The sequence below is a fragment of the Neofelis nebulosa genome, chromosome 1, assembly GCF_028018385.1.
Source record: "Neofelis nebulosa isolate mNeoNeb1 chromosome 1, mNeoNeb1.pri, whole genome shotgun sequence".
In the NCBI taxonomy this organism is placed as follows: domain Eukaryota; kingdom Metazoa; phylum Chordata; class Mammalia; order Carnivora; family Felidae; genus Neofelis; species Neofelis nebulosa.
Genome location: NC_080782.1, coordinates 179965527 through 179993436, shown reverse-complemented (window position 1 = coordinate 179993436; position 27910 = coordinate 179965527). Strand labels below are relative to the sequence as shown.

The 27910-nt window shown below is 36.7% G+C and overlaps 1 protein-coding gene across 1 annotated transcript in view; it reads left to right on the top strand.

The window, feature by feature from the left end:
• Window positions 1-27910, top strand: part of GPC5 (glypican 5) — a 678338-nt gene that overhangs the window by 299207 nt on the left and 351221 nt on the right. The window contains exon 4 of the mRNA XM_058682009.1: window positions 13747-13880. Within this exon, the coding sequence (XP_058537992.1) occupies window positions 13747-13880 (134 nt within the window). The remainder of the gene's footprint in view (window positions 1-13746; window positions 13881-27910) is intronic.

The window sequence follows — 27910 nt, the reverse complement described above, 5'->3', positions numbered from 1 at the left end:
TAATACTGTTCAGCTGAAGCACATAGTGTTTAAAGAGAGGTGCTCAGAAATTTTGAGGTTCGCACTGTAAATTCACATGATATACTTTAGTTTCTACTCAGTAGGAAATGGGAGGAAGCACAGAAGGTTTGGGATCAGAGAAGGAGTCTGACTGGAACCGTGCTTTAGGAAGATTAATCTGGAAGCATGGAGGGTAGGATCAAATCAGGGAGGATGCTCAAAAGAAAGGCAGCAAGGATGTCCTGCATCTATCCAAGGAAAAGTTAATGAAAGCCCATTGTGGGGTGATGGAAATCCCAGTGCCAAGGGAGAAGCAAAACGTAGGAGACCTGATGAAAGCAGAATAGCCTTTGTTTGAACATTTTAAGCCTCTAGCTGATGCCATTTCTAAAGCAGCTTCAAACATTTTCAGCTTTGGAAAAGTGGAAGAATATATGGTCATACTGCTTTATTCTTCTTTCTTATTTTTATCTAATTATTACATCTAGAATATGCATTTGGATGGCTTAGGATTCTTATTACTCCCTTTGATAAAGGAAATGGTTAAGTTTTGATTTTATGGCTCTGAGATATTTCCATGCCTTAAACTTGATGTCAAGGTGTTTTTCTGTCCTTCCCTGTGGTTTCTTACTGCCCCAATATGGAGGTTGCACTGGCTGTCTGGCACTCTTCTCTTTGTTGGGAGAGCTTAGTAGTTGGTATGCTATCAGACTGTCTAACTCAAAAGGTTTAAAATGTCATACAGCCCAGTGCTCATAGAAGGCAAAAAAAAAAAAAAAAAAAAAATCCCCCTTAGATTGTATTGCAAAAGGTAATTGAATCAAGCTTTACTTAGGATAACCAAGTTAGTATCCCATGTAGAATTCTGTCCCATTCTTATCCTCTCAGGGTAGGATTGCTCTCATTTTTTTTCTCTCCACCAATGCTTCAAGGTCTGTGTACCAGGTTCCCTGCTGCCCCTGCTTCCTGGTGATTTTCTCTGGGCTCCTGTACAACTTACTGCTTATCGTATTCTTTTGAAACATTACTTATACTCTATTGAGACATTGTTTGTATTGTATTGAAGTTAACTTCATATATTTATCAATTTGTTTCATCATTGGAAATTCTACCTCCCTAACTAGATTATAAACTCCTAAAAGGCAAGACTTTAGAGGATTGGCAAACTATGTTCTAGTTCTAGTTTTTATTGCCCTTAATGATCCTTCAGACTTAAAAGAGAAAGATAGCCCACATTTGGAGACCTTTACAAAATCCCCTTAGTTGAATTAAGTGTGTCCATTTGGCCGATGTCACAATATGGACAGAGCTTAAAGTGATTTGCTTAAAGTCAGATTATACATTTTCTCCTAAAACTTGAAACTGGCAATTGCTTTAGTAAATCAGCATTCTTCTAACTGCCACCAGTGATGTGGCCAGCCTCTGCAGATGCTCTCAGATTCCACAACACTCCACACACTCCTATGTTATTAAATATGTGTTCTGATTGCCTGGATCAATCCCGTTATGCTTTGTTCCCCCATTGGCATCAGTGACCATCAGGAATCCCAAACTCCAGTTATCCAAGATCATTATACCAACCTGTATATCTGATAATATGATTCTAATTTTTTAAGTTTGTTTATTTATTTTGAGAGAGAGAGAGAGAAAGAGAGAGAGAGAACATGTGCAAGTGGGGGAGGGAGGGAGAGAATTCCAAGCAGGCTGCACACCGTCAGCACAGAGCCCAATGCAGGGCTTGAACTCACAAATCATGAAATCATGACCTGAGAGGAAATCAGGAGTCAGATGCTTAACCAACTGAGCCACCCAGGAGCCCCTGATTCTACTTCTAATCATTCTGTCCTCCCATACTCATCACCAATGTTTGTACCATCTCTGAAATCTGCAATTCACTTACATCACATGGTCTTCATTTTCTGCCATTCCAGCTCCCTTACTCTTGTATTTCTAATCCAAAAAATTATTTTATGTTATGGAAATATTCATAATATTTACTCTCCCCATCCATTTCTTTTGCCCTTATTTCTCTCCTTACCCAATCCATAGTCTATGATCCAGCATCTCCAATGCATCAGCCGTGGATTTGTGCAGAAGTAAAGGCACTCTGACTTCAGATTGTAGGTTTAAACTACGTGTCTCCCTGGTAGTCAGACACTTTGAGAAACGTCTCACTTGTTTTGCAATTGAAGTATTTTGGGATCAAATGATCTGAAACAGAGTCTGTACTATTAAACATGCAATCAAATTGTAATAGCTACTGTCCTAAAACAGAACAGAGCAGAACAAAACAAAACAAAACAGAAACTGACTTGACTCTGTGTCCTTTTGAGGCTCTGTCCCATAAATCTGTGCTCCTTGACTATAAAACTCCATGAAAGGTTTGTGTATTTTCACAGTCAACGTTTATTTTTTTTTTATTGAGGTATAACTGACATATAACACGGTATTAGTTTCAGGTGTACAATGTAATAATTTGATATATATATTGTGAATATATAATTCTAATTAACATCCATCACTGCACATAATTACAAATTTTTTTTCTTGGGATAAGAACCTTTTAAGATCTACTCTCTCGGTAACTTTCAAATATGCAATATGGTATTTTAACTGTAGTCCCAGGCTGTACATTATATCTCCATGACTTACTTATAACTGGAAATTTGTACCTTTTGACAGTCTTGCTTTCTGATTTCCTTTTATCTCTTGTACCCGAGTTACTGTGCTTTCTGCCACACTTCTCCACAAAAACTACACTTTTCACAAGTGACCAGTGGTCTTTTTCTCATAAGATATATGGTCCATTTTCATCCTCATTTTATGTGAGCTGTCAGTCACTTTGCACACATTTGATCATTTCCTCTTAAAAAGGAAAAAAAAAAAACCCACAAACCTTCATTTGTATTTTGCGATGGCCCAGTCTCTACTCTCAATGGATTCCTTTTACTTCTCTGAAAATTTCTTTCCAGAATCTTTTTTAACTTTTCTTTGTCTCCACCTGTGAATGTTGGAATGCCCCAGGTATTGGTCTTCTGTGCTCTCCTCCATCTGTACTCATCCCAAGGACAATGCAGTCAACAACCACATTCATATACTTTGCCTGGCCTTACCCTTGAACTTTCATTTCAGCTCATATAACTAACAGCTTATTGGATAGTTCCTCTTGGATGAATAATAGTCACAGAAACAAGAATAGTCACAGAAACACACAAATCTGTCCAAAAGAGAATTTTATTTTTCTCCCCAAATTCATCCTTCTCTAGCTCATGTGACACTTCCATTTGCCTAGTTACTTTGGCCAAAAAACATCAGAAGTCATTCTTGAATCTGCTGGTTCCTTCACTTGTAGTATTTAATCCACCCTCAAGCCCTCCTATTCCCACCTTCAAAATATATGTGTCCTCAAGCGAGATCTCAGTCCTTGAAGACCATCCTTGGCAAAGCCATCATGCCCTTTTCCTTGAATCGCCAGACTGCTTCGTATCTGGATTCGTGGTTTCCATCTTGTCTATCACTCTGTTGTGACTTGCCCAGACTTCTCTCCAAACAATAGACAGATAGACAGTGTGATATTTTTAAAACATAAAACAGATAATGTTATTGCTCTGTTCAGAATTCTGCAGTGACTTCAGACAAACTCATTCTTTGGCAGAACATACATGAAGTCACGTAATCCGGCCAATTTACCTCTGATCCCCAGCCCCCACCCCATACTCTGTGGTGTTTTTCCATTGCAGCAGCCTTTTTTTTCTCCTTCCCAGGACTATTTTAATTCCTGTTCTCTCTGTATATAAGCACCCTGTGATCTTCCCATGGCTGCTTCTGTATTCATTCAGAATGTAACTCAAATACCACTTTGAAGAAGTTTTTCTTGGCCAACTAGTTGAAGCAGTCCATTGTCCCCCAACTCATCAGTCTATGACTTACTCATTTAATTTTTTTTTTTTTTTGCTTTTTAGTTTAAATTCCAACTAGTTAACATACAGTATAATATTAGTTTCAGGTGCACAACATAGTGATTCAATAGTTCCATAAAACACCCGATCCTTATCACAGCAAGTACCCACCTCCCCTCTGGTAACCATCAGTTTGTTCTCTATAATTGAGTTTGTTTCCTGGTTTACCTCTCTCTGTCTCTCTCTTTTTTTTCCCTTTTGCATGTGTTTGGTTTCTTAAATTCCATTATGAATGAAATCATATGGTATTTGTCTTTGACTGACTTATTTGGCTTAGCGTAATACTCTCTAGCTCCATCTGTGTCATTACAAATGGCAAGATTTCATTTTTTTGATGGCTGACCAATATTCCATTGCATATTTATACCACTTCTACTTTCTCCATTCAGGAGTCCGTCCTCTGTCCAACCCATTAGTCTATCTCTTACCCATTTTTGACTGAATGGCATTCACTAAGGCATAAAGGTAATATATTTAATGTTCTATTTTCAGTTTCCTCTGCTAGAATATAAGCATTTTTAAAAAGTTTCATCATCTCTCAGAATGTATTCCCATCTTTTAGAATAACACCCTACAAATAATAGGTGCTCCACATATTGAGCGATGCTGCTATCTGTAGCTAAACAAGGACTAAAATGCATAAATTTGACTTCCAGTCCTGGGAACTTGCAAAAATAATGTGCTCATATAATTGTAAGGGAGGAAGAAAGATAGGTATGAATGAAAAGGAAAGAGAGATTGGAATGAAGGAAGGAAAGTAAAAGGGAAGAAGGGAAGGAACGAGGAAAAGAAGGAAAGACAGAAGAAAGGGAAGGAGGAAAGAAAGGCAAGAGGGTTCAAGAGGGGAAAATAATTGGTTGTCTTAGTTTTCAGTCTCTCCCCATTTCTGACAACAACATAGCTCAGTTTGGAGGAATTAGTCCTCAATTCTGGGTTGGTTTTCCTTTTCTCATTTGATTACATTGGCACTCAGCCCCATTCTTCCATTTTACATGGAAGACTGGCTTTTTATGCAGATTTCATGTATCTAAATATTTGTCAGTTTGGCCTACAAGTTGCATTTTTTTTCTAAGAGTCCTGAGTTAAATGATTTTTTTTTAACATTTTATTTATTTTTGGTGGACAGAGAGAGAGAGAGAAGGAGAGCAGGGGAGGGGCAGAGAGAGAAGGAGACACAGAATCTGAAGCAGGCTCCTGGCTCTGAGCTATCAGCACAGAGCCCAATGCGGGCCTCAAACTCACGAACCTCAAGGTAATGATCGGAGACGAAGTCAGATACTGAGCCACCCAGGCGCCCCGTGAGTTAAATGATTTTAAATGGCCACATGCAGTAAATTTAATTAGTGATTAGGCATCAGATTGAAATGCAGAAGCTCCCTCTGCTGGTTTAATTTGCAGGTGCTCAAAACTAGCAATGCAGAATTAGGATCCCACTTAGAATATCTAGAAATGTTATTCTGCTTCACAGTGTCCTGCCCCTCCTCCCCTTCCTCTTCTTTCTTCTCTTTTAATTTGAACTATAAAATGAGTTCAGTGTGGCAACCTTTATGATGATAGCTACTGAAATCTATGCAGGGAGGCAACTTCTGGAAAACTAAAAGGAAAGACAAGGAAAAGCCAGCCATCCAAGGACAAACATTCTTTGGTTCCAAGTAGACACTTGTAAAAGGGCCTTATTTACTCTTTGCAGGCTCTAGAGTTAACATATCTCTACCCTTGCGAACTGGAGACAGGTGTTTTCTTCCTTATTCAGCGTTAACACTGTTTTATTTGCTTTTTCCCAGGAACTGGGCACCTTGTACAAACTTAGAATTCTCCTTATGGATAACTTATATTTAAAAGTACTGCTTTTTAGAGTCTTAATAATTTATAACTTACTATAAATATTCCTTGTTGCAATACCAGAATGTACTAGTGTTTTAAAAGTGGTATTATAGCTATAACTTTATATTTTTTCCACAGCTGACTTCTGGAATTATTTATACCTTGAACTTCAAAGTAGCATGCATATTATATAGATGGTGATTGCTCCATAGTTATAGGTATGATATTCTGTAATCACTTATTTTTTCACTTCCATTAATACAAACTTAGCGAAATCTTTTGTAATAATGTATTATCACCATACCATAATACTAGTCCTCATGAAGTTAATATTTCTCACCAAAAGTAACTTTGGCTGGGAAGACATCTAGCATACTAATGGAAATTGTCAGAAAAATAGACTATATTTTACAAATGGCTCCATTAAGTTCAATTTTGCTGAAATTCATCTCTGATCATATGATTTTACTATGTTATCATTCTTGCATAATTAATATTGTTTACTTATTGTTTGCTTAATTAAATTCATCTAAAAGTTTATCAATATTCGGGCACCTAGATGGCTCAGTCCGTTAAGTATCTGACTTCAGCTTAGGTCATGATCTAACATCTGTGAGTTCAAGCCCCACACCAGGCTCTGTGGTGACAGCTCAGAGCCTAGAGCCTCCTTTGGATTCTCTTTGGATTCTATCTTTGCCCCTCCCCCAACTCGTGCTCTCTGTCTCTCTCTCTCTCTCTCTCTCTCTCCAAAAATAAATAAACATTAAAAAATTTTTAAATAAACATAAATTTGAAGTTTAAAAAAAGTTTATCATCACTAATTCAGTGTATTTTTATGCTTTCATTGAAGTATATGTTGCATTATATTGAAAAATAAACTAGGAAGATATTTTGGAATCTACCTGATTCAAAGATTGAGTTAATAAACTATATTTTGATGTATGGGGACACTATCGTATGTATCAATGTGATGAAATGATATATACTTCTTTTTAAGTTTTTCATGTTTATTTATTTTTGATAGAAAGAGATAGAGCACAAGCGGGGGAGGGACAGAGAGAGAGGGAGACACAAAATCTGAAACAGGCTCCAGGCTCTGAGCTGTCAGCGCAGAGCTTAGAGCGGGGCTTGAACTCACAAACCTCGAGATCGTGACCTGAGCCGAAGTCAGACGCTTAACCGACTGAGCTACCCAGGCGCCCCTCTGACTACTTCTGTCAAAATATGACACATGAAGGAAATGAACTGATAATTTAAGGAAAATTAAGCAAGATTTTTGTGTTTTAAGAGTTTTATGTATCCACATGCTCCTTTTATTAATTGCATGTAATTATCATCATTTCATTATGTGTTCAAAGCAGATGTAAGCTACAATAAAGACTAGTTCAAAACAATTTATTTGTGTGGTTGTAAAAAGATATGTTACTTCATCAAGCCTGATTTTGGCATTATATTATTTACAGTTCTCCAGAGAAATATATATGTGGAGAGATTTATTTTGAGGAATTAGCACATGTGATTATGGACGCGGAGAAATTCCATGACTTGCTGTTTGCAGGTGGAGACCCAGGAAAGCCAGTGGCATATGATTTAGTTTGAGTCTAAAGGCCGGAGAGCCGGGGAAGCTGATGGTGTGAATCCCAGTCTGAAGGCAGGAGAAGATGAGATGACAGTTCACTCTATGAGGCAGGGAAAAAGAGAGAAATTCCTTCTTCATCTGTTTTTTGTTCTCTGCGGGCCCTCAGTAAATTGTGTGATGCCCACTCACATTGGGGAAGGCAATCTTCTTTACAGAGTCCGCTGACTCAAATGCTAATTTCATCTGGAAATAGTGTCACAGACATGCCCAGAAATAATGTGTAACCTTGTCACCCTATGGCCAGTCAAGGTGACACACACAATTTACCATCATAGGCATTCAATGCGCAGTAATATCATGATTAAAACCAATATTAGTCAGTTGCATCCAACATGGAAAACACAGGTGATATCAACATTTTGATAACTTTTAAAAGTTATTTGCAATACCAAAATAACACTTATTTACTAAAATATTTTAATGTGCAATTAAAAAATAAATGTGGATTAGAGAGTTTTTTATTTCCACCATGATTTTAAGAGCAACTACAGATCACTAGCAATATGAAAATCCTTTTTATATTGAAAAAAATTGATTTTTTAGAGAAAATGTTGAGTATTCATAAATCCAAGAACATTTAATATATGTCAATTGTGACATCTTTAATGAAATCTGACAGAACTTTGCTTTTCCAATTCTGTTAATCAGGTATTTGATCAAACCAAAACTATTTTGCTGTGGTAGTTTGTAGATCAGGAAGTTACTGACTATTCTTTGCAATGTTATCTGAACTTTCGTGGAAGAGAGGAAAATCTTATGTTACTATCTCACTAAGTTGGAACTTGGGGAGTGTATCAAGAGAGAGTGCCTTCTTTGGGGCACTTGGATGACTCAGTTGGTTGAGCATCTGACTTCGGCTCAGGTCATGATCTTACAGTTTGTGGCTTTGAGCCCCGTGTCGGGCTCTGTGCTGACAGCTCAGAGCCAGGAGCCTGCTTCAGATTCTGGGTCTCCCTCTCTCTCTGCCCCTTCCCTGCTCATGCTCTGTCTCTCTCTCTCTCAGAAATGAATAAACATTAAGAAAAAGAAAAAGAGGACTTCTTTTTCATAAATTCAGTTATTCTAGTTTGCCTCCTAAAATCCATCAGAAATCAAATTGTCTAACATCCTTACATTTCTCCCCACCTCCATTAGTTTGTGGGAATCTTAAAGGAAATAACTGCCATGTTTCCCTTCATCTATTTCCACATACAAAGGAAAAATGGCCTTCTCTGGTTTATTCTTATATCTAGATCATTTTCAACCCAAATTATTTCATTCATGTAGGACACTTAGGACCCAGGTCTTATATGATGCTGGGAGTCCCTCCCAATGGATAAGAATATGTGACTAACAAGACCACTAATAAGTATAAAGAAAAGACTGTTGATTGGATAGTAGTAGATAGACTCATCCAATAGCTAGATACAGACTTAGCAAAGTTATATTCCTGCCTTGGGCTTCTGTCTCCTCACCTATAGATTAAGGTTGGATACCTTCTGTTTTTCTTTTTTAAGTTTATTTATTTTGAGAGACAGAGAGCATGAGTAGGGTAGGGTAGGGTAGTGGCAGAGGGAGAGGAGAGAGAGAATCCCAAGCAGGCTCCACCCTGTCCCCGCAGAGCCCAATGCGGGGCTTGAACTCATAAACTGCAAGATCATGGCCTGAGCCGACACCAAGTGTTGGATGCTTAACTGACTGAACCACCCAGGAGCCTCAAGGTTGGAGACTGTCTAAAAGACTGCTAGCTCTGTTAGTCTGGAGTCCTCCCTCCCGCCCACCCTCTCCTCCTCTCTTCTTTCCTTCCCTCCTTCCTCTTAATCCTTTTATCTCTTTCTCTTTTCCAGTCCCTCTTCCTTCTCCTCTTCCCCTCCCCACCCAACACCTTATTTTCAGAGTTGTTTTTCTCCTGCCAGAAGATTTTCTCTCCGACCTTCTTGGCATTCTATATACATTTTGTCACTTCATCCATTTTCATGGTTTTAACTATTGACTCTATGTAGGTGATTCTATTCATTAACTTTCCTTTTATCTCCAATGCATCATTTAGAGCTACCTTTTAGAATTACTCCAAATCAGTTTTAAATGAGAATTTATCTCCTGCTCTAAGGAACAGAGAAGCCAAAACAATACACTTGTTCTACCTTCTAACTTGTACACGTGGGTTATTGGATCTTTGTTCACCATGATTAACAGATTCAAAACTGCTAACAGCTTTGATTTTCCTTCCATCTTTTTGCCTCTGATAGTGGTGGAGCATCCATCCACCTCTGTTTCATCCTATGAACAGATCGCTTAGTAAATACAGTACCTCCACATTCATTGCTTTTCAACTAGTGATGATCTATACAGTTTTCTCTTCAATTATTATAATTATTATTAAACATTTTAAAAGACCATTGCAAAAGAAATAGAGGCTCCGCTTATGGGTGTCAACTGAAAATGAACAATGTAAATTGTTCTTTAAAAAGATTTCTGAGGAGCGCCTGGGTGGCTCAGTCGCTTGATCATCTGACTCTTGATTTTGGATCAGGTCATGATCCCAGGGTTATGGGATCGAGCCCCACATAAGGCTTTGCACTGAGCATGGAGCCTGCTTAAGATCCTCTCTCTCTTTCCCCACCCTACCCCTCTTCCTCACTCACACACTCACTCTCTCTAAAATAAATAAATAGATAGATAGAAAAATAAATAAACAAATAGCTTTTCTAGACTATTAACTAAAAGTTTTGGCAATTTGATGACTTGAGTAAGACTGAAAACAAAAAGGGAGGCTCTAGGAGAAGTTGTCCTTCTGCAAGAACATAGTGAGAATGGGAAGGTTTGCATGGTGATAAGTACTAAAACAAGTACTCGCTCAGGATGGGAGAAGTGACCTGGGTTAGGGGCAACTAAAAGGGGCCCTTCAAGGTGAGATGGGAACTTGAAGATCAGTGGGAAGCCAGAGAATGAACTTAAAGCAAGAGTAGGTAAGCCTTAAGAAGGGAAACAATTCTTTCAGAGACACTTCAGACTGATTGCAGGGGAGGACAGTACAGAGCAAGGAGGGGGATAAGGAGGAAATGGCAGTGTAAGTCAAAGATGAAAAATAGTCCAAGTAAGTGTGAAGGACTTTTCTATAGCAAGAAGGTATTGAAATGGGCCACCCAAATCGGCTCACCCCAGCAGGGCCAAGGTGACAGGCTAATGTGCTAGTAACAGATGGCTTTCCATTCCCTTTCAATAAGGTGTGAAGTAGAGCTCCCCGGGTAGCAGGTAGCAAGTCAACAAGTAGAAGGCTTTGAAATTTATTTGTATTTGTTGGAATCTGGTATATATGCCTGGACCTTTGGATACAATCAAAGATAACATAAGTCTATGGCTTGTACATTTTCTTTTGTATTTGTAGCAAAATACAAAAAAGAATTGTAAAGATGATGAGAATAAAGATCTTGTGAGGCTAGTGTTTTCAGCTTTCTATCTACCTGTCTAGGAAATATGTTCAGTAGCCAATATGGTTTTAAGTCCAACATGGGAAGGGCAGGGTGAAATAAGATTTCCCTTAACTTATAACTACAAAGTGTTTTTATTTTCTCAAGTTTTAAGGACAGGATGAGAGCCGAGATTCCTAGACGTTTCCTAGAGCTCTATCGCTAGTCACATTGGATCATGATAGCAGTCTATTTCTTTTTTACTATGTTCCTTTATTTCAAATATTCTGCAGTTTCATTAAACAATCTCACTCAATATTTCCGCCATCAACTTACATTGTCTTCCCTTGGTTCTTGTGACTAAGAATTGTTGACAATGAAGATACTTTTTTTTTCCATTAAGAAAATATTTTCACACTTAAATATATTTACACTGCACTATCACTATTTTTCAGCTTCTTGGAAATTCACTTTGAGCCTTTTAACACCTTGGTCTTACACTTCCCTAACTTCTCACTTTTGGTCATTTGCCAAGCCCTGTTGATTTTTTAAAAAATAGGTTGCATTTTTTAGAGCAGTTTTAAGTTCACATCAAAACTGAGCAAGAAGGTACAGATTCCCCATATATCTACCCTCTGTCCCCACTCACGCATAGCCTACCCCATTGTCAACATCCTTGTCAGAGTCAGACATTTTTTGGAATTGATGAACCTCAACTGACACATCATTATCACCCAGTCTATAGGTTATATTAGGATTCACTCTTGGTGTTGTATATTCATTCCATTTGTTTGGACAAATTTATAATGACATGTATCCACCCTAGCATCATACACAGTAGTTGTACCATCCCAAACATCCTCTGTTCTCAACCTGCTTATCCCTATATTCTCTTTGATCTCTGACAACCACTAAGAATTTTAGTGCTAACAGTTTTGCCTTTTCTAGAATATCATATAGTTGGAATCATACAGTTTATAGCCTTGTCAGATGGCTTATTTTACTTCGTAGTATGCATTTGAATTTCTTCCATGTCTTTTCTAATAGCTCATTTGTTTTTAGTGTTGAGTAATATTGCGCTATCTGGATGCACCACAGTTTTACCCAGTCACCTACTGAAGGACATCTCAGCTGCATCCAAGTTTTGGCAATTATGAATAAAGCTTCTGTAAACATCCATGTGCAGGTCTTTGTATGGACATCAGTTTTCAATTCCCATGGATAATTTTCATTTTGTAAGAAACCACGAAACTGTCTTTCAAACTGTCTATACCATTCTTCGTTCCCACCAACAATGGATAACAGTTCTTCCTGCTCTCCGTCTTCCATAACTTTTGGTGTTGTCTGTGTTCTGGATTTGGCCTCGTTGATTTTACTTCTCTCTATAATTCATGAATCTTTCTCTTCATGAACATAGCCACTACTACAGTTCAAAATAACTTTTTTCCCCCTCAGGACTACTTTAGGAGTCTGTTCACAATTTACCTGCTCTGAGGCACTTGGGTGACTCAGTCAGTTGAGCGTTTGACTCTTGGCTTCAGCTCAGGTCATGATCTTATGGTTCGTGGGTTTGAGCCCTGTGCTGGGCTCTGTGGTGACAATGAGGAGCCTGCATGGGATGCTGCCGAGAGCTCAGAGCCTGCTCAGTTTTCTCTTTTAGGAGAAAATTCAGTGTTTTGCCTTTTTTCTCTTCTAACCTCTAATACATTTTCTTTGCAAATATAAGAAACAAGATAAATATGGGTTAAATAAACAAATTAGTGCATAATTCCTTTAATGCTCATTGCATGGAAAATTAAAGAAATTGATAAATTTAATGGAACTTGGGAATAACTTACTCTAATTTCTTCATCTTACATATAAGAGAATCAAATTCAAAGAAGTTCTGCTACTGTTTTCAAGACTTCAGTGCTTAAGATGGAAAAATTAGGACAAGAACCAAAGTCTCCTGATTCCTAGGCAATGTTTTTATGTATTTGCAATTATACCACTCTACTTCTTTAAGTACTCCACCTCTTTAAGGTATTGTGTGAGTCTTTTTTATGCTCTACATGGTAATATGTCCAATTAATTAGTTACTTTCTCAATGATAATTATGTAAATTATATAAAGATCTTGACTAGATTAGTTTTTTACTCTTTCATTTGATTTTAGAAAAACGATTTTAGATTTTAGAAAAACAGCTATACTAACACTCTCAAAATACAGGAAGAAGATATAGAACAATTACCAAATGAAATGTCTATACAAATGTATTCATTATTATTTTAAGAGAGGATCTTAAGGGGTACCTGGGTGGCTCAGTTGATTGAATGATTGACTCTTGATTTTGGCTCACATCATGATCCCAGGGTCATGGGATTGAGCCCCACATTGGGCTCTGCACTGAGAATACAGCCTGCTTAGGATTCTCAATCTCTCTCTCCCTCTCCCCCTCTCTACCACTTGCACTCTCTCTCTCTCTCTAATATAAAAAAAAAGACCTTAAGAAGAAAACTACCTTTAGAACTCATTTAGAAAACAGACTGCATATTTAATAGCAAATTATTTCATTTAAAATTTCAGTACAATTATGTAATTGTAATAAATTGAATATAAACCAGAAAATACCTATTTTGGTTAAGTAGTCTTATTTATACAAGCAGGCAAGTTTATTAATATACTTCTCTTATTCTGCATATGTTTGCTTCATGTACTTTGCATATATATACATGCAAAACATATATATGTACATAGCATCAATTAATCATGGTTGCCATTTTATGCAGGTAATTTGATTCCCCCTTTGGAAAATTAACAAACATTTTATGTCTTAAAAGTTAATATTGAAGTGTAAGTAAGAACATTACATTGTTTTGGACTCTAGCAAATATTACATTCTCAGGTAGGATGGAGGAAGGTTTCTAACTGCCTTTTAATATTTTCTCTTTGAAAGATCAATAAGATTTGTGGCCGTCCAATCAGAACACCTACACAAAGCCCCCGTTGTTCTTTTGATGGAAGCAAAGAGAAGCATGGGATGAAGATCTCTCCAAGAAATGGTGAAGAGACACTTGCCAACAGAAGAAAGTAAGACATTTGTTTTACAACCAGAAAGAGAAAAGAAAGTAAGCCATTAATTTTCAACAGAATAGAATGTATTCAATTAAGTAGAACCAAATACACTATTGAAGAAAAAAAGATCACCATTAATTACTTTTAAAACTCAGCAGTTGCTCCTATTCAGTTAATTAGGAAGATAAGTACAACCTGTGAGACCAATAAAACTTTCTGTGATAAGGGACATTTGCTATAATACACTATGGCGGGCAATAGGCACGTATGGTCATTGTGCTCTTAAAATGTGGCTAGCGTACAGTATTGTACAGCAGACATCTAGGACTTACTCATCTAGCTCAACTGAAACTTTATGCCATTAGTTAATACTTCCCCAATTCCCTCTCCCTGTAGTCAACAATACTATATTGTACCCTTCAAATTTTGTTACGAAAGTAGATCTTACCATAAAAAAAAAGTTTAAAATATGGCTAGTGTGACTGATGATTCCATTTTTAATTTTAATTGATTTTAGCCTAAATTCCACATATAGTTAGTGTCTACTGTATTGGGTGATGCAAGAGAGAAAAAGCATTCACATAAATGATGAAATCTGTGTTACTATTAAGCAAGTATTTAACAAATGCTTAGATAAGAAGTTTCTATACCTTTAATCTGGAATGCTGAAAATGGCTATACATTGATTCAAAATGATAAGCATTGAGTGGCTTGCTTCTATAACTCACATTTCTACCACTGCCCCTGTCACTGTTTCACATGTTAAATTAAAGCCTTCATCTATATCTCTTTGCTTGATAATTGGCAGTCAAACTGAAAAACTCTTAAAATTAAAGGAAACTGTTATTTTATTTATTTTTGCATTCTGTTGCCCACTGTATGCCCTGACAAATACTAGCTTGTTGGTGGGTGTTTTTGAAATGAATTGAAACTGAGAATTCTATATTCATTTATTAATCCAAATAGTTATTTCTTTTTTTTTAATGTTTATTTATTTTTGAGGGAGAGAGAGACAGAGGGAGACACAGAATCTGAAGCAGGCTCCAGGCTCTGAGCTGTCAGCACAGAGTCTGACAAGGGGCTCGAACCCACAGACCATGAGATCATGACCTGAGCTGAAGTCGGATGCTCAAGCCACCCAGGTGCCCCCTCAAATAGTTATTTCTAATAATATCTTATGGCAGCCTGAGTATTTTACATCGCTTTACTCTTTAGAATGTAAACTCTGTTTCTTTCCTTTTGGGATAGTGCTCTTAATTGCCTCATTCTCTTCTCAGATGGACTATAATTTGGAATAAAGATTTGGGCTATTGCTCGCTATTTGCTGCAGCTCAAAAGAAGTAGCACTTTGTTTGCATGTAAACTAGCTGTTCTTTTTTCTTCTAAACATCTATAGTGATCAGCAGTCTTTTCTTGTATTTGAGAAATTAATGTGCTTTAGCTAGTGTATATAGCATGTAGTGGCTAGGTATAGTGTAGAGTGATTCTTCTAATAAAACCTAGCTAAGGAAGATCTTAAGGTTTTAAAGGTCATGTCTGTTTCACCATCAAAACAATTCAGTTGTTGGAAAGACAAAACAAAACCCAATACAAGTGAAATATCTCAGGAGTAATGAGGGGCACATGTGAATAGAAAGTTCTATAAGTATCTATCCAGGCCATTGAATAGACTTCTTGTCACCAACCTTGCAGACTCTTGTATTTCTGTATCCCTAAACAACCAGCCACCTTTAGCTATTACCCATGAACCAGAGTAGGTCCATCATAGACAAGTATCATGCCACACAAAGTAAACAACCAGAGGTATTGTACATGATCTCACTTAAGCAATTCATTTTTCAAAAAAATGTTCCTTTATTTTTTAAAGAGAGAGCACGCACATGTGCAGAGGAGGGGCAGAGAGAGAGAGGGAGAGAGAATCCCAAGCAGCTCCACGCTGTGAGGACAGACTCCCAACACGGGGCTCTATCTCACGAACCATGAGATCATAACTTCCCAGGGTTTCTGTAGAGCATCTTCATTTGCTACTTGTACTCTAAGGCACCTTTGAATGGATGAGCTGGGTCATCTGGACTGAACATCAGAACAGTTTGCAAAATTCCAAGCTACAGACTTTTCTTTCTCATACAAAAGCTCCTTGGGGCTACTCTATATTTGGGTTAGAGCAACACTCAAGTGTATATTATGTTTTGTCTAATATTCAAAGGGACCCAAAAAGCATCGTGCCTCTTCCTGAGTGCTAGGTTATCATAAGGCAGAAATTTGCCTTTTATGTTAGAATAACCCATTAAGATCCAGACAACTAGACATTTAGAACCCCTGCTGAATTGTCAAGCACTTGAAATGTCAGTATTTTTCCCCACCAGAGGCATGAACATGTCTACTAAGGCAACTAGGATGATGTGATCAATATTTTATTATCAGCATGGCGTCCTGTAGGATATCCAAATGATCAGGGCTCCTGTCTGTCATGGAGTGGGAGAATTGCCCTGAGGTCTAACAGTGAAGATATTCTTACCAGCTGAAAGTGAAATATTTCTAATTGTCCTTACTAATTGATAAAGGACAATCAATTGTTAGCTAGATAGCAGGTAGCAGTACATGTTTGGATTTGCTCTGGCAGATACCACATACAAAGCTGGATGTAATTGGAGTCACCCTCTGACTCAGGTTATGATAATCCAAGCATTCTCCAAGCCCATCTCAGTGTGCATAGAATAGCCAAACAAGTGACGTGAATATCGAATAGACTGATTTGGACAAAGATGTGTTTAAAATGCTATATATGGGTACTTTTCTGAACTCCATTCTAATGGTTGACCAGTTGATAGGATTCGATTTTCTATGTGAGTGATCACATGGTACACCGGTACAGCCATTCTAGCAAGAAGCTTGCTGTACCTTATAAAACTCGTATACTCTATGTACTTGTCTACCTTACCTTAGCCTGTATCCCAAGAAACTCTTGCTTATATTCACAAGGAGAATTCTTGCATATCTGTGGTAGCTGAGAGTTAGAGGCAAGTTATATATCCATAACAAGAAAAATAAAATATATTAGTTTGGAATATTATGAGTCAGAAGGATAGAATGCATTTTCATGCATCAAAAAATATCATTGTGATTAAAGAGAAAAATATATTAAATAGAATGAGAATAACAGTGCAATACCATTTTTATAAATTAGTAGCAAATATATAAAAAATTAGTATATATTTTTCAAGGAGAGGATATGGCAAAGTACTTATATTAAATATATTAGAATGGATATTTATAGAAAAACAGGAAAGAGGCTGAAGGATGAAAAAATAAATAAATATTCTATTTCAAGTATAAGTTATGACAGTATGCCAGGGACAGAGGAGTATTCTTTAACTCTCTGTATCTGAGAAAATATGTGTGTGTTTGTGTGTATATACATATAAATATACATATATACATTATTTTAAAGTTTAGGTGAAAAGTGTTTTTTTAATTATATTTTCCTAATAAAAACATAGTTAATACTCTTTCAGTCAAAATTTTCGTGAGAACTAATGATACTCAATTTTTAAATAACTTTTTTTTGCTATTTCATATGCTAAGCATAGATGATTTTTCATTATGGTGTATTGTAGATATAGTGATTATCCAGATAGAGATAAAATATAATTTGCTGAAAAGACTTATTGACTTGGGACTTTCTGCTATAACTTAGTTATTAATTAGAACAAAATGAAAGTTTATTGTAAAAAAAAAAGTAGATAAGGGAAAAATGAGTTCTCAGTCAGCCCATCCAGATCATTAACAAACACTGTTTTGTGCGATTCATAAAAAAGTAAAGTTAAAAAAATATTTTCTGAGTTAGTTTTTATAAGTTACCATTGTATCCATGACAGTATTTTTTAGGTTTTCTTAGTTACCTTGGGTAATTCCCATGAGAATATCTATAACAGTAACTACTATCTATAAATTTAAAGCAATTTAAAACTAAAACAAACAAAAAACACACACAAGAGTTTCTGTAAGTTAATATAATTGCTCTGGTAGCTGAAAAATAGAAAATTGTAAAATGCATCTGTTGTTTTGTCAATGTAAATGAAGATAAACACTATTCTATGGTTAACAATTTAAAATACATTTTTACTTATAAAGAAGTCATAGTCTTTAAATTATATTGTTATAGTTTACTTTAGACTTAGTATCTTTAGTGGTACATCTTGTAAAATATTGTTGTCCAAAGCTTGCTATTTATTTATTTATTTATTTATTTATTTATTTATTTATTTTAGTATTCTCTATACCCAGTGTGGGACTCGATTTGAACTCACAACACCGAGATCAAGAGTCTCATGCTTTTCCAACTGAGCCAGCCAGGTGCCCCAAAATTTGTTGTTTAAAATTATGTTAGATTTATGGCATCCTAACAAAAATATTTCCAGGCTTTAAAACAGAGTTTAATTTACATAGTTTTCCATTATCCAATCAATTCTTTTCAGGTTGTGTTAATATAACTATTGTTGACTTATATATAATTTGACCGGTTAGCTTTTTTTTTAACTACCCAACAGTATTTATTAAGTGATCATTAATTACTTTTTTGTTTTTCAGTTGGGATGTGTAGTCAATTTTTTGCAGGGGTATATAGTATCCTGAAGTGGTTTAAGGCTGCCATCTTGTTCTTTGTTTTCTCTTTACCCCATGTTCTTTATTCTTTATTCCTCCTCTCTTGCCTTCTTTTGACTTTAACAGGTTTTTAATATTTTTTGAGATCTTCATGGCTTTTTTTACTTGCATTTTTTATTATTCTTCTAATGGTTACCATAGAGATAACAATATGCATTTTTAATTTTTACTATCTGCCTTAAAGTAGAACTTTTACTACTTCATTGAACGATATAAGAACTTTAAAATAGTTTCACTCCATTACCCTCTTCCTATCTTCCATTACCCTATTCCTAACAAATAACTTTTAACAATGTTTTAACATCTTCCAAGATATTATTGTTATCATTTTTAAATAGTCAATATTGTAATAACTCATATTTTATTCTTTGTGGTGCTTTTTTTTTATTCCATGTGTCCATCTAGAATCATTTTGCCTTAGCCTTTTGTATATTTTTCATTGCTTATTACTGGTGATGAATTCTCTCAACTTTTGTTTGAAAATATCTTCATTTTGTTTTTTTTTTGTTTTTTGTTTTTAATTTTTTTAATCTTTATTTATTCTTGAGAGAGAGACAGCATGTGAGCAGGGGAAGAGCAGAGAGAGGGAGACAGAACCCGAAGCAGGCTCCAGACTCTGAGTGGTCAGCACAGAGCCTGATGTGGGGCTCAAACTCACAAACTATGAGATCAAGACCTGAGCCAAAGTCGGACACACAACCAACTGAGCCACCCAGGTGCCCTATGAACACATCTTCATTTTTGAAGAATATTTTACTAGGTCTAGAATTATAGGTTGTTGCCAGCTACCATTTTTAAAAATATAAATGTCCATAATTGAGTTCATGACATGACACCGTAAGTCGTATGGGAGGCTTAATGGAAACGTTTCATAGGAGAGGTAATTACGGTAGTGGATGCTGCTGATGCCCTACTCACATCCCTTTACCTGGCCATTTTATCTGCTTTCTGGCTGCTCTCTCCTGGTTGCTGATAATGCACAGCTGCCTTATTCTCTGGGGAATTGCACTTAACAAATTGGAGCCATCTATATTCATTATCTCTTGCTACTTAACAAGTCATTCCAAAACAAAGTGGCTTAAAGCAACAACAACTATTTATTAACCAATTTTCTGTAGGTCAGGAATTTGGGAGCAGCTCATCTATGGGGTTTTGGCTCAGGGTTTCTTTTGGCTATGGTCTCTTAGGGTGATTGCTACCAAGGCCAGGTGAGGCTGCAATCCTATGAAGCCTTGAGTGGAACTGGCTATTATCTTCCAAGATGGCGACTCACAGGGCTGTTGGCAGGAGGCCTCACTTTCTCGTCACAATGACTTCGTGAGTTTTCTCACTCTGTAGCTGGCTTTCCTCAGGGGCAAATAATCCAAGAGAGAGAAAGGCAGAAGCTGCAGTGTTTTTATGATCTAGCCTTGGAGTCCCACACTGTCATTTCTGTAGTATCCTACAGGTTACATAGGTCAGTTCTAGTCTGTGTGGAGGAGGACTACACACCATCTCATCCATCTGAAAGAGGGGGCTAACTTCCCACCTGCCTCACCCCCTTGGCGGAGGCTCGTAAGCAGGGCATGACACAGGGGGATAAAAGGCTTGCCCTTACTCAACGTGACGTGGCCAGATAAGTGATGCAATCCATGCTTCCACACTCCCTGTACAATCTGGTTGAAGCTGGGACTGCATCCTGACTTACCTTCTTCCTGCCCACTCTATCCTATTTCTCTCACTACCTTTCTCTTAAGAGTGCTACCTTGATGAATCCTCTGCATCCAAATTCCTCCCTCTGGTATTGCTTCTAAGGAATCTGACCTGAAAAATTACCTAAAACAGATGCAGAATAGGTGTAAACTTAGGCAAAATTATAGTATCTTATCCTAAATACAGGTATTTCTCTCTGAATTCCCAAATCTGTAACCCTTTTGTCTGTTTTCTTTCTCCCCCTTCCTCCTCTGTATTCATTTTAAAAGAGAACCCTTCCATTTAATACCCTTTTCCTTGCTCGATTTCTAACATTTGATGAAGGACATTCATGTCTGTCCTTGGCTCTACCAGCTGTGCTAAGCTTGAAGTATAGAGTATGTCAGTCTTTTGGCTTGGAAGGAAGGAAGCTAAACCATAGCTTTGGATTCCTTTGATTATATTTGGGTGATGTGATTGTACTTGTTCAACCTGCCCTGTTTTGTTTTGTTTTGTTTTGTTTTCTGTTTATGTAGAATCCTAATAATGAGCTCATTGGAGACTTGGAGTTATTGATACACACCAGTTACAAAGGTCTCTGAAAGTTGAGAAAGTCAAGGAAGAGCTACCATTCCTTTAAATGTCTAGAAAAACATTACTATTTAGTCTTGTGGGGCAGAAACCAAATCAGCACAGCTGTAAAGGACACTGCACTTATGTAACTGTCTAAACCAGCCCAGGCAGAGTGATTTCCCTGTGGCAGTTCCTGCTCTCTGCTTGATTTCTTGAAGTTAGCTGGTAAGAATAAGCTATTAGCAAGCTTAAATCGGTGATAATTAGCGGTACATTATTATTTCAAAGTGGTGTGGCTGTGCCAATTAAGCGGGTAATTAGGAAAACCCCAGGACAATAAATTAAGAGAGAGTCTCAACACCAGTGCCCCATCTGTTCTACAGCAAGCATTCCAATTAGCCAAACCTCTCATTTAAGAATGCGCCAATTAAGGGGATTGGCTATATGCATGGCTGTGCATTGGGGTAATAACGACTGTCCTAGATGCTTAGTAAAAATAAAATATTTTTGATGTAAGAGATTTTGATGTGAAGGTGGGGAAAGGAGAATTTTTGGAAATACTGGATGTTTAATGTTTAAGACAAATATAATTTGAATTGTTTTATGAGCTTTTGTTTTTCTCAATTTTCTCTTCAGAACTTAATGGAATCTTGTTTTATCAGGCAGCTCCATTTTATTCTAATGTGTTTATGAAATCTTGACTTGCATAGGAATTTTACCACTTGAACATTAACAATTTTTTGTTTTTTGTTTTTAAATGGAGAATAGGAACTCAAAAGGATGCTTGAAATTGCTTAGTTGAAAGAGGGGAATGAGTCAGGGAACATTCTGTTTCAGGATGTGTCTATCCATGAAAGCCAATTAATTGTTACCCTGTACATTGCAAAAGAACACAGTGAAGTGACTGAAATAGTTAATTATGCATAGGAAAAACTTTTAAACATAATCTGAATGGAGAACACTTAATATTACTTAGGATTAATGCCAAGATAGGATCAGTACATATCACATAGGATCAGTTAGCTTAAAACACATGAATTTATAGCTACATGGTCAAACCTTACTTAGCACAATATTTTATTAGTGAAACCAAAATTAATTAATGTTTAAAATTCTTGATGTGTGTGTCTGGGTGTATTTGTTTATATGGTTAAATCAGTATTGACATACTGGGCTTGATGATGAATTGTATATATATAAACTCGGTGGATGAAAATATCCATAGGTCAGGAAAAAGTCAACTCTGAGAAAAAAGTTAATATCGTTTATAGGACCGGGGAAAGCAATTTCCAACCTATTTCCTAAAAGGAAGTTAGTGCTTCTTTGAGGTGCCATTATTATTTATTACCTGTAAGTTTAATTTACTAAAATAAAAGTCATGTTCCCTTCAATGAGAGCATTTCTGGCTAATTTAAAACAGTGCTTAGTGAGTGGTGGGTGTGAAGGTACCCAGGGCAGGCCAGGCCAAGGCAGGGCTTTGGGGAGGGAGCAAGAGGCCAGGCCAGAGCAGTACTGAGGAAATGTGAGCTCTGAGGCAGGCAGGCCACCATCAAGATCTACATGAATAATGAAAAGCAGGACCCTAGGGGGTCAAAAACCAGGCACACAGGAAGAAGGAATGCCAGAAGGCAGAACAAACATGTGGCAAAAGTTTAGGCTAGTGGTGCTTAACCTTTGCGGGTCACGTATCCCACTGAGAATCTGATAAAAACTTCCCAGAAAAGGAAAGTTCATAAACAAATACATGCAAAATTTTGTGTATTGAAAAGCCATTTTCTCCAGTTAAGACTAATATTAAAAATAAAGCCTTTAAAAATGAGGTTTGCTCTTACCTTTTTAGATGTTCATGGAAAAATGAGTGACCATTTCCTGATGTATCTGAAACCAAATTCAAACAACTAAACTAACATTAAGCAGTATTTGTACTGAAAGGTATGGACTAGAAGTTGAAATGGTGGTTTGTCTTAGATGTGGCTATGCGGGCATGGTATCCAACAGATACTCTTTTTGTTTTGATGGCAGAATTTATTGAAAATTCTAGAAAGCAGATTTGTATAGTTATCACTGACTGCAATTAGAATTCTTATAACTTGCTTGCTTAGATGAAGGTAGGTTTATATCAGGGAGAGTGAGATTTATTCTAAACTCTTCAAAGTTACATCAATGGTCCATAATGCTTTGATCCTCAAGTTAATTTGTGACATCTGTCATATTGAGGCTCTCAACTTTAAGTTAATGTGAGTAGAAATAAATCTCCTCAAATTTCTCATTACACAAAGAATAAAAAAAAATACACGTTTTTTCCTTAGCCATAGGAAGAAGGATCTTTAAATCGGACAGTTTTCAAACTGATTCTCCAAAAATCTTCTATTTCCCAGTAGCAGCTTTGTTAAATGAGCTAGGAGCTTCTCAGTAGTGTTTATAATTGAGACTGTAGGGTTATCCCATTTATATGGCTCAAAATATCCCTCAACCAAGAAAATCAAACTGTGGATGAAATTCTCCCTAATATACCCGAGAATGTTTTCTGTCTTTTCTTTCCCCTTACAAAAAGTGAATCTTCTATCCTCTGGAAGGCCAGTAAACGTATGCAGAGTTGAAAAGAATTGCAAATTCAGCTCCCACTTTTTTCCACTCAATTTTTGAAGAGGTGAAGAAGATTGAAAGTCATGTCATACTGAAATTGATCATTTTTATAGGAGTGTATAAAAACTATCTCAGAATTTTTAGCAGAATCTATGGGGTCTAAATCAGGATGACGAGTGAGGCTCATTTCTTTTATTAAACTAGCAAAATTAATTGTATGTAGAAGCATCATGGGTGCTCAGTATATAGCAAGAGTACTAAGCACTTTCTTCCACTTGGTTTTGTGTAGATAGCAAAAAACATTTCCATCAGTTTAAACCTTTCAGTGCATTGGAAGTGTCTTAATTAGATGCATATAGCTAATAGGGGAAAATGAGGAACAGGATATTTACATTTTTATCCCTTTGCATATTTAAGGAAATGACAAAGCTGCCAATTCCTCCACAATTATCCTCAAAATAGGAGAAATGTGTTTCTAGGGTAGATTATATCCTTTGATGGGCATACTGTTTTTTTGTACTTTTTTGTTTTTGTTTTCCATCTTTACTATAAGACACACCATTTCCAGGGCCCATCATGGTCTCTAGAATCATATTTGGAACCTCTTCCTTGGAAGTACAACTGAAGAAAGTTCAGGGGTAGTTTCAGGATGATTCTTTTTATTTAGGCCCATATTTTAGAGTTAAAGACTTTCACATCAAGGTTTCTTCTCAAAAATATGCTTCATTCTGTTTAATGACTTTGAAGATCATCAGGTTTAAGGTTCTCCTTTTGCTGGGTCGGTTTCAGCCTCCTTCAGCAAGAATCTTGTTAGACATGGGCACTGCGACTTTGGGGTCCCACAAATTGAGTAAACTCCAAGGATTTCTAATCTTCATTGTATTTGGTTTATCTACATTGTCCAATGTAAGCTAAGCTTTATATAAACAAACCGATGTATGAATAATCATGATGGAAGGATGTATTATTATAATTCTCATCACATGGATAATATTTTAGATGTTATACTTAAGCAAAGGTAATTATACATTACTCAGCTCTGATCAGTAATATTCTGTGCCACCCAAAATAATACCTGGGTTACATGTAACCTTCAAGAGCCATTTTTTTCTAAAATGAGAATTACTAGAATAATAATAAAATCAAAGATGAAAATATCTCATTTTCTCTGAACCCTTTTATTTTTATTTATTTATTTTTTTAAATTTTTTTTTTCCAACGTTTTTTATTTATTTTTGGGACAGAGAGAGACAGAGCATGAACGGGGGAGGAGCAGAGAGAGAGGGAGACACAGAATCGGAAACAGGCTCCAGGCTCCGAGCCATCAGCCCAGAGCCCGACGCGGGGCTCGAACTCACGGACCGTGAGATCGTGACCTGGCTGAAGTCGGACGCTTAACCGACTGCGCCACCCAGGCGCCCCTCTCTGAACCCTTTTAATTATAGATTTTCTGAACCTAAAGCACATACTTATACCAGAGTTCAGGAACACAAGTACTCGCAGTAAGAGTTATACAGTAACCGAAGATGCCAGCAAGAACAGTTTATACCAGAAATATATTGTCCATCGGGTAAGTTGGTGGGTGGCAATGACAAAGAATAGATGATAGAAATCACAAATGAAAAAAAAAGACAAAAAGGAATGAGGAAGAAATCCATTTATTGGCAGACTATTAAAGGGAAAGTTTTTTTTTTTAATTAGTTTTCTGCTAATGCTGAGAGAGGAAAATATTATACAAAATATGTTCATATCCTCTCAGTCATGGAATTTATAGTTAAAATGTCAGTAACCACAGAAAATACTTTACTGCAAAAGACAGTAATATTCAAGGTTTGACCTAAAATGCTGAATCTCAAAATATAGTTACTCAAATAATGAATCTTAGTATTAATGAAGTTTGCTAGAATCATTAGATTTGCAAATATTTGACTGAATATTCTTGTTGATCTTGACCCAGTCATGTCCTAGACATTTTTTTCCTGTTGAAAAACTAATAACATGCTTTCTGAAACCAGCATAACTGAATAAATAATTGCATATTTAATTAAAAACTATGAGGCAGGACAAAACTATGAGGCAGGAAAAGTTATGTCTCTTCTCTTTTGGGCTGGATGGTCAATTTCCTCAATACTGTCTGATTTGTTTAAATATTGGACATGTGGTCCTGTGTTTACTTTCATAAATGAGTTAAGATCTTTGTTTAAAGTGCTTTTTAATGGAGAACAGCCAGTGCTTTCTGAGGTACATTTTTACAACATGGGAAATTGAGATGAGAGTTAGTTTTGAAAACTGAGTTTTGACATCAGGTTTAAATCACTCTTTTTAAAGGAGGATGCTTTCAGAAAGGGTGCTTTTTACTGGGACATTAAATGGCAATGTGTTGGGTTTGGAGAGTTACTGAGAAGTGAGGAATAGAGGTGTCTGTCCTAATTGTATAGATGGCTATGAATGTTCAGCTCAGCGCTAGTATAAAATCACCACCATGGAGTGTGAAACATACAGCACAGGTCAAAAAGAATCCTCTGCAGAGGATATCTGAGGATATTAGCATGTCTCCAAGGTCCTTTACTGTTTCTCCTTCCCATCCCTCTCCCCTCACTGACCTCGTGCTCTGCAGCCTGCTGCCCATCTTAACCCCTTCAGCTTTATTGAGAAAGCATAATAAATCTTCTAAGGAAGGGAAATCGTGTCGCGTGAACAAGACTTCCTATGAGGGGGAAGGAACCTGGAATCATTTAGTCAGAAAAAAACAAAAAAATTCTTCTCTTTTGAGAATGGTGGGGATTGTTTGGTCCCAGCTTCCATAACGACCAGTAGGTTCAAGTGGGGTTCAGAGAATACACTTTATGAGTTACTCTTTTAGGAAAAATACTTTTTATCTTTTTAATCAAATATGAGTGCAATGTGGTTGTAACACATTTACATTTATGATGATTGGTGCCTCATACTGCATAGCTTTTTAAGGTCTTTTGATCCTCTCCACAATCTCTACATGCATTGCAAAGTCTAAGGAAAGGGACCAGGTAACTAGATTTCAATTCTCCCTCTAGCTAATTTGACTGTATACATTTAATGACTTTCAAGCATTTGCACAAGAACTGTTACTGCCATAGAATAGAAATTTAAATATTTTTTTTATTTTGAAGATTTTAAAAATATTTTGTCAAATGGAATGACTTTGTTGAGAATAAGATAAATTTATTAAATATAGATTCAGAATATGTAAGAAAAAATAGTTCTTATCTGGAAACATGTAATTATATACTTCCTCTGCTGAGCTGGAGACTGACATTTTAAATGTCTACTGTTTGACAACTGTGGTCAGACATCTCTACAGGGTTGAGCCTGCTCATTAGTGCCACATTAACCTTAACTTTGCCTCAGGCCATTAACCAGCAAACTGCACATTTGACCTTTGTTCTACAGATATTTTCAAACAGTATGGGAGGCACTGCTTTTAATTTGGGTTCTGTATTATTTGTGGACTGACTTTAGGGGTAAAAAAAATCAATACATGTCATTAAATAAAGAAGCGTGTAGTCTGAAACATTCCACAGAGAGAAGTTCCATTTGAAAACAAGATTCTTCTCCAATACCTTTCCAGATAATTAGTTTTGGTCAAAATTAGAAATAGTCCCTTTTATATTGTGTTCAATGGCAAAAAAGGAGAGGAAGTACAATATGTGACAGTTTATAAATGTTCTATAATTGCAACAAATTCTTGCTATATGAAGCCATAAGATTGAGAGGTAATGCCTTTTGAATATAGCTCTGTGTTCAGCAACATCTAACGAAATGAAATACAAAATTGAATGTAAAATCAGAGCCATATGCTTAAGTGAAAAAGGCTCCTGAGAGGAAATCAGCAAAGTCTGAAACACATGGTTGCCACTCTTTAAGCCATACATATGAGGACGATATCAGCCTTATTATTAAAATGTAAATTAGTTTAGTGGAATATTTTCGTAGATTGTGGTAGAGTTGCTACATTCAGATTATGGAATATTATACAGCTATCGAAAAATAAGCAAGATCTAGACTTATTAATCTCATATGGGTTCATTATATGTTGTCAAGTGAGAAAAGCCTATTGCATGCACATGTATATAGCTTGGTCCCAGTTTTGTAAAACCAGACCATCACTATGTCTCTCTTTCTCTCTGTCTGTCTGTTTTGGGTTGCTAGATATGGTGCACATAGAGGAGCTGAAGAAAGCATACCAGGCTGCAAACACTGGCTACCTCAGGAGGGAGGGATAGACACACTATGGAGAGACATACTAACTTGTTCTTCGTGTGCCTTTTGATCACTGTACCATTTATGCAAAGATATGTTACTTTTATCGTTAAAAATGACTCAAGTCAACACTGATGACACAGCCAATCAGAAGTGTTGCTCAATTTTATAGTAGGAACTGGGCATTCCTGTGTCACCCAAAGTATAAATGACACTTCAGGGTGAGTTGCATTTCCTTTCATAGTTTTTTTCTTTACCACGTGACACATCAGGAGACCTTTCTGGCACTGCTGGCCTCAAGGGCATGGGAAGCA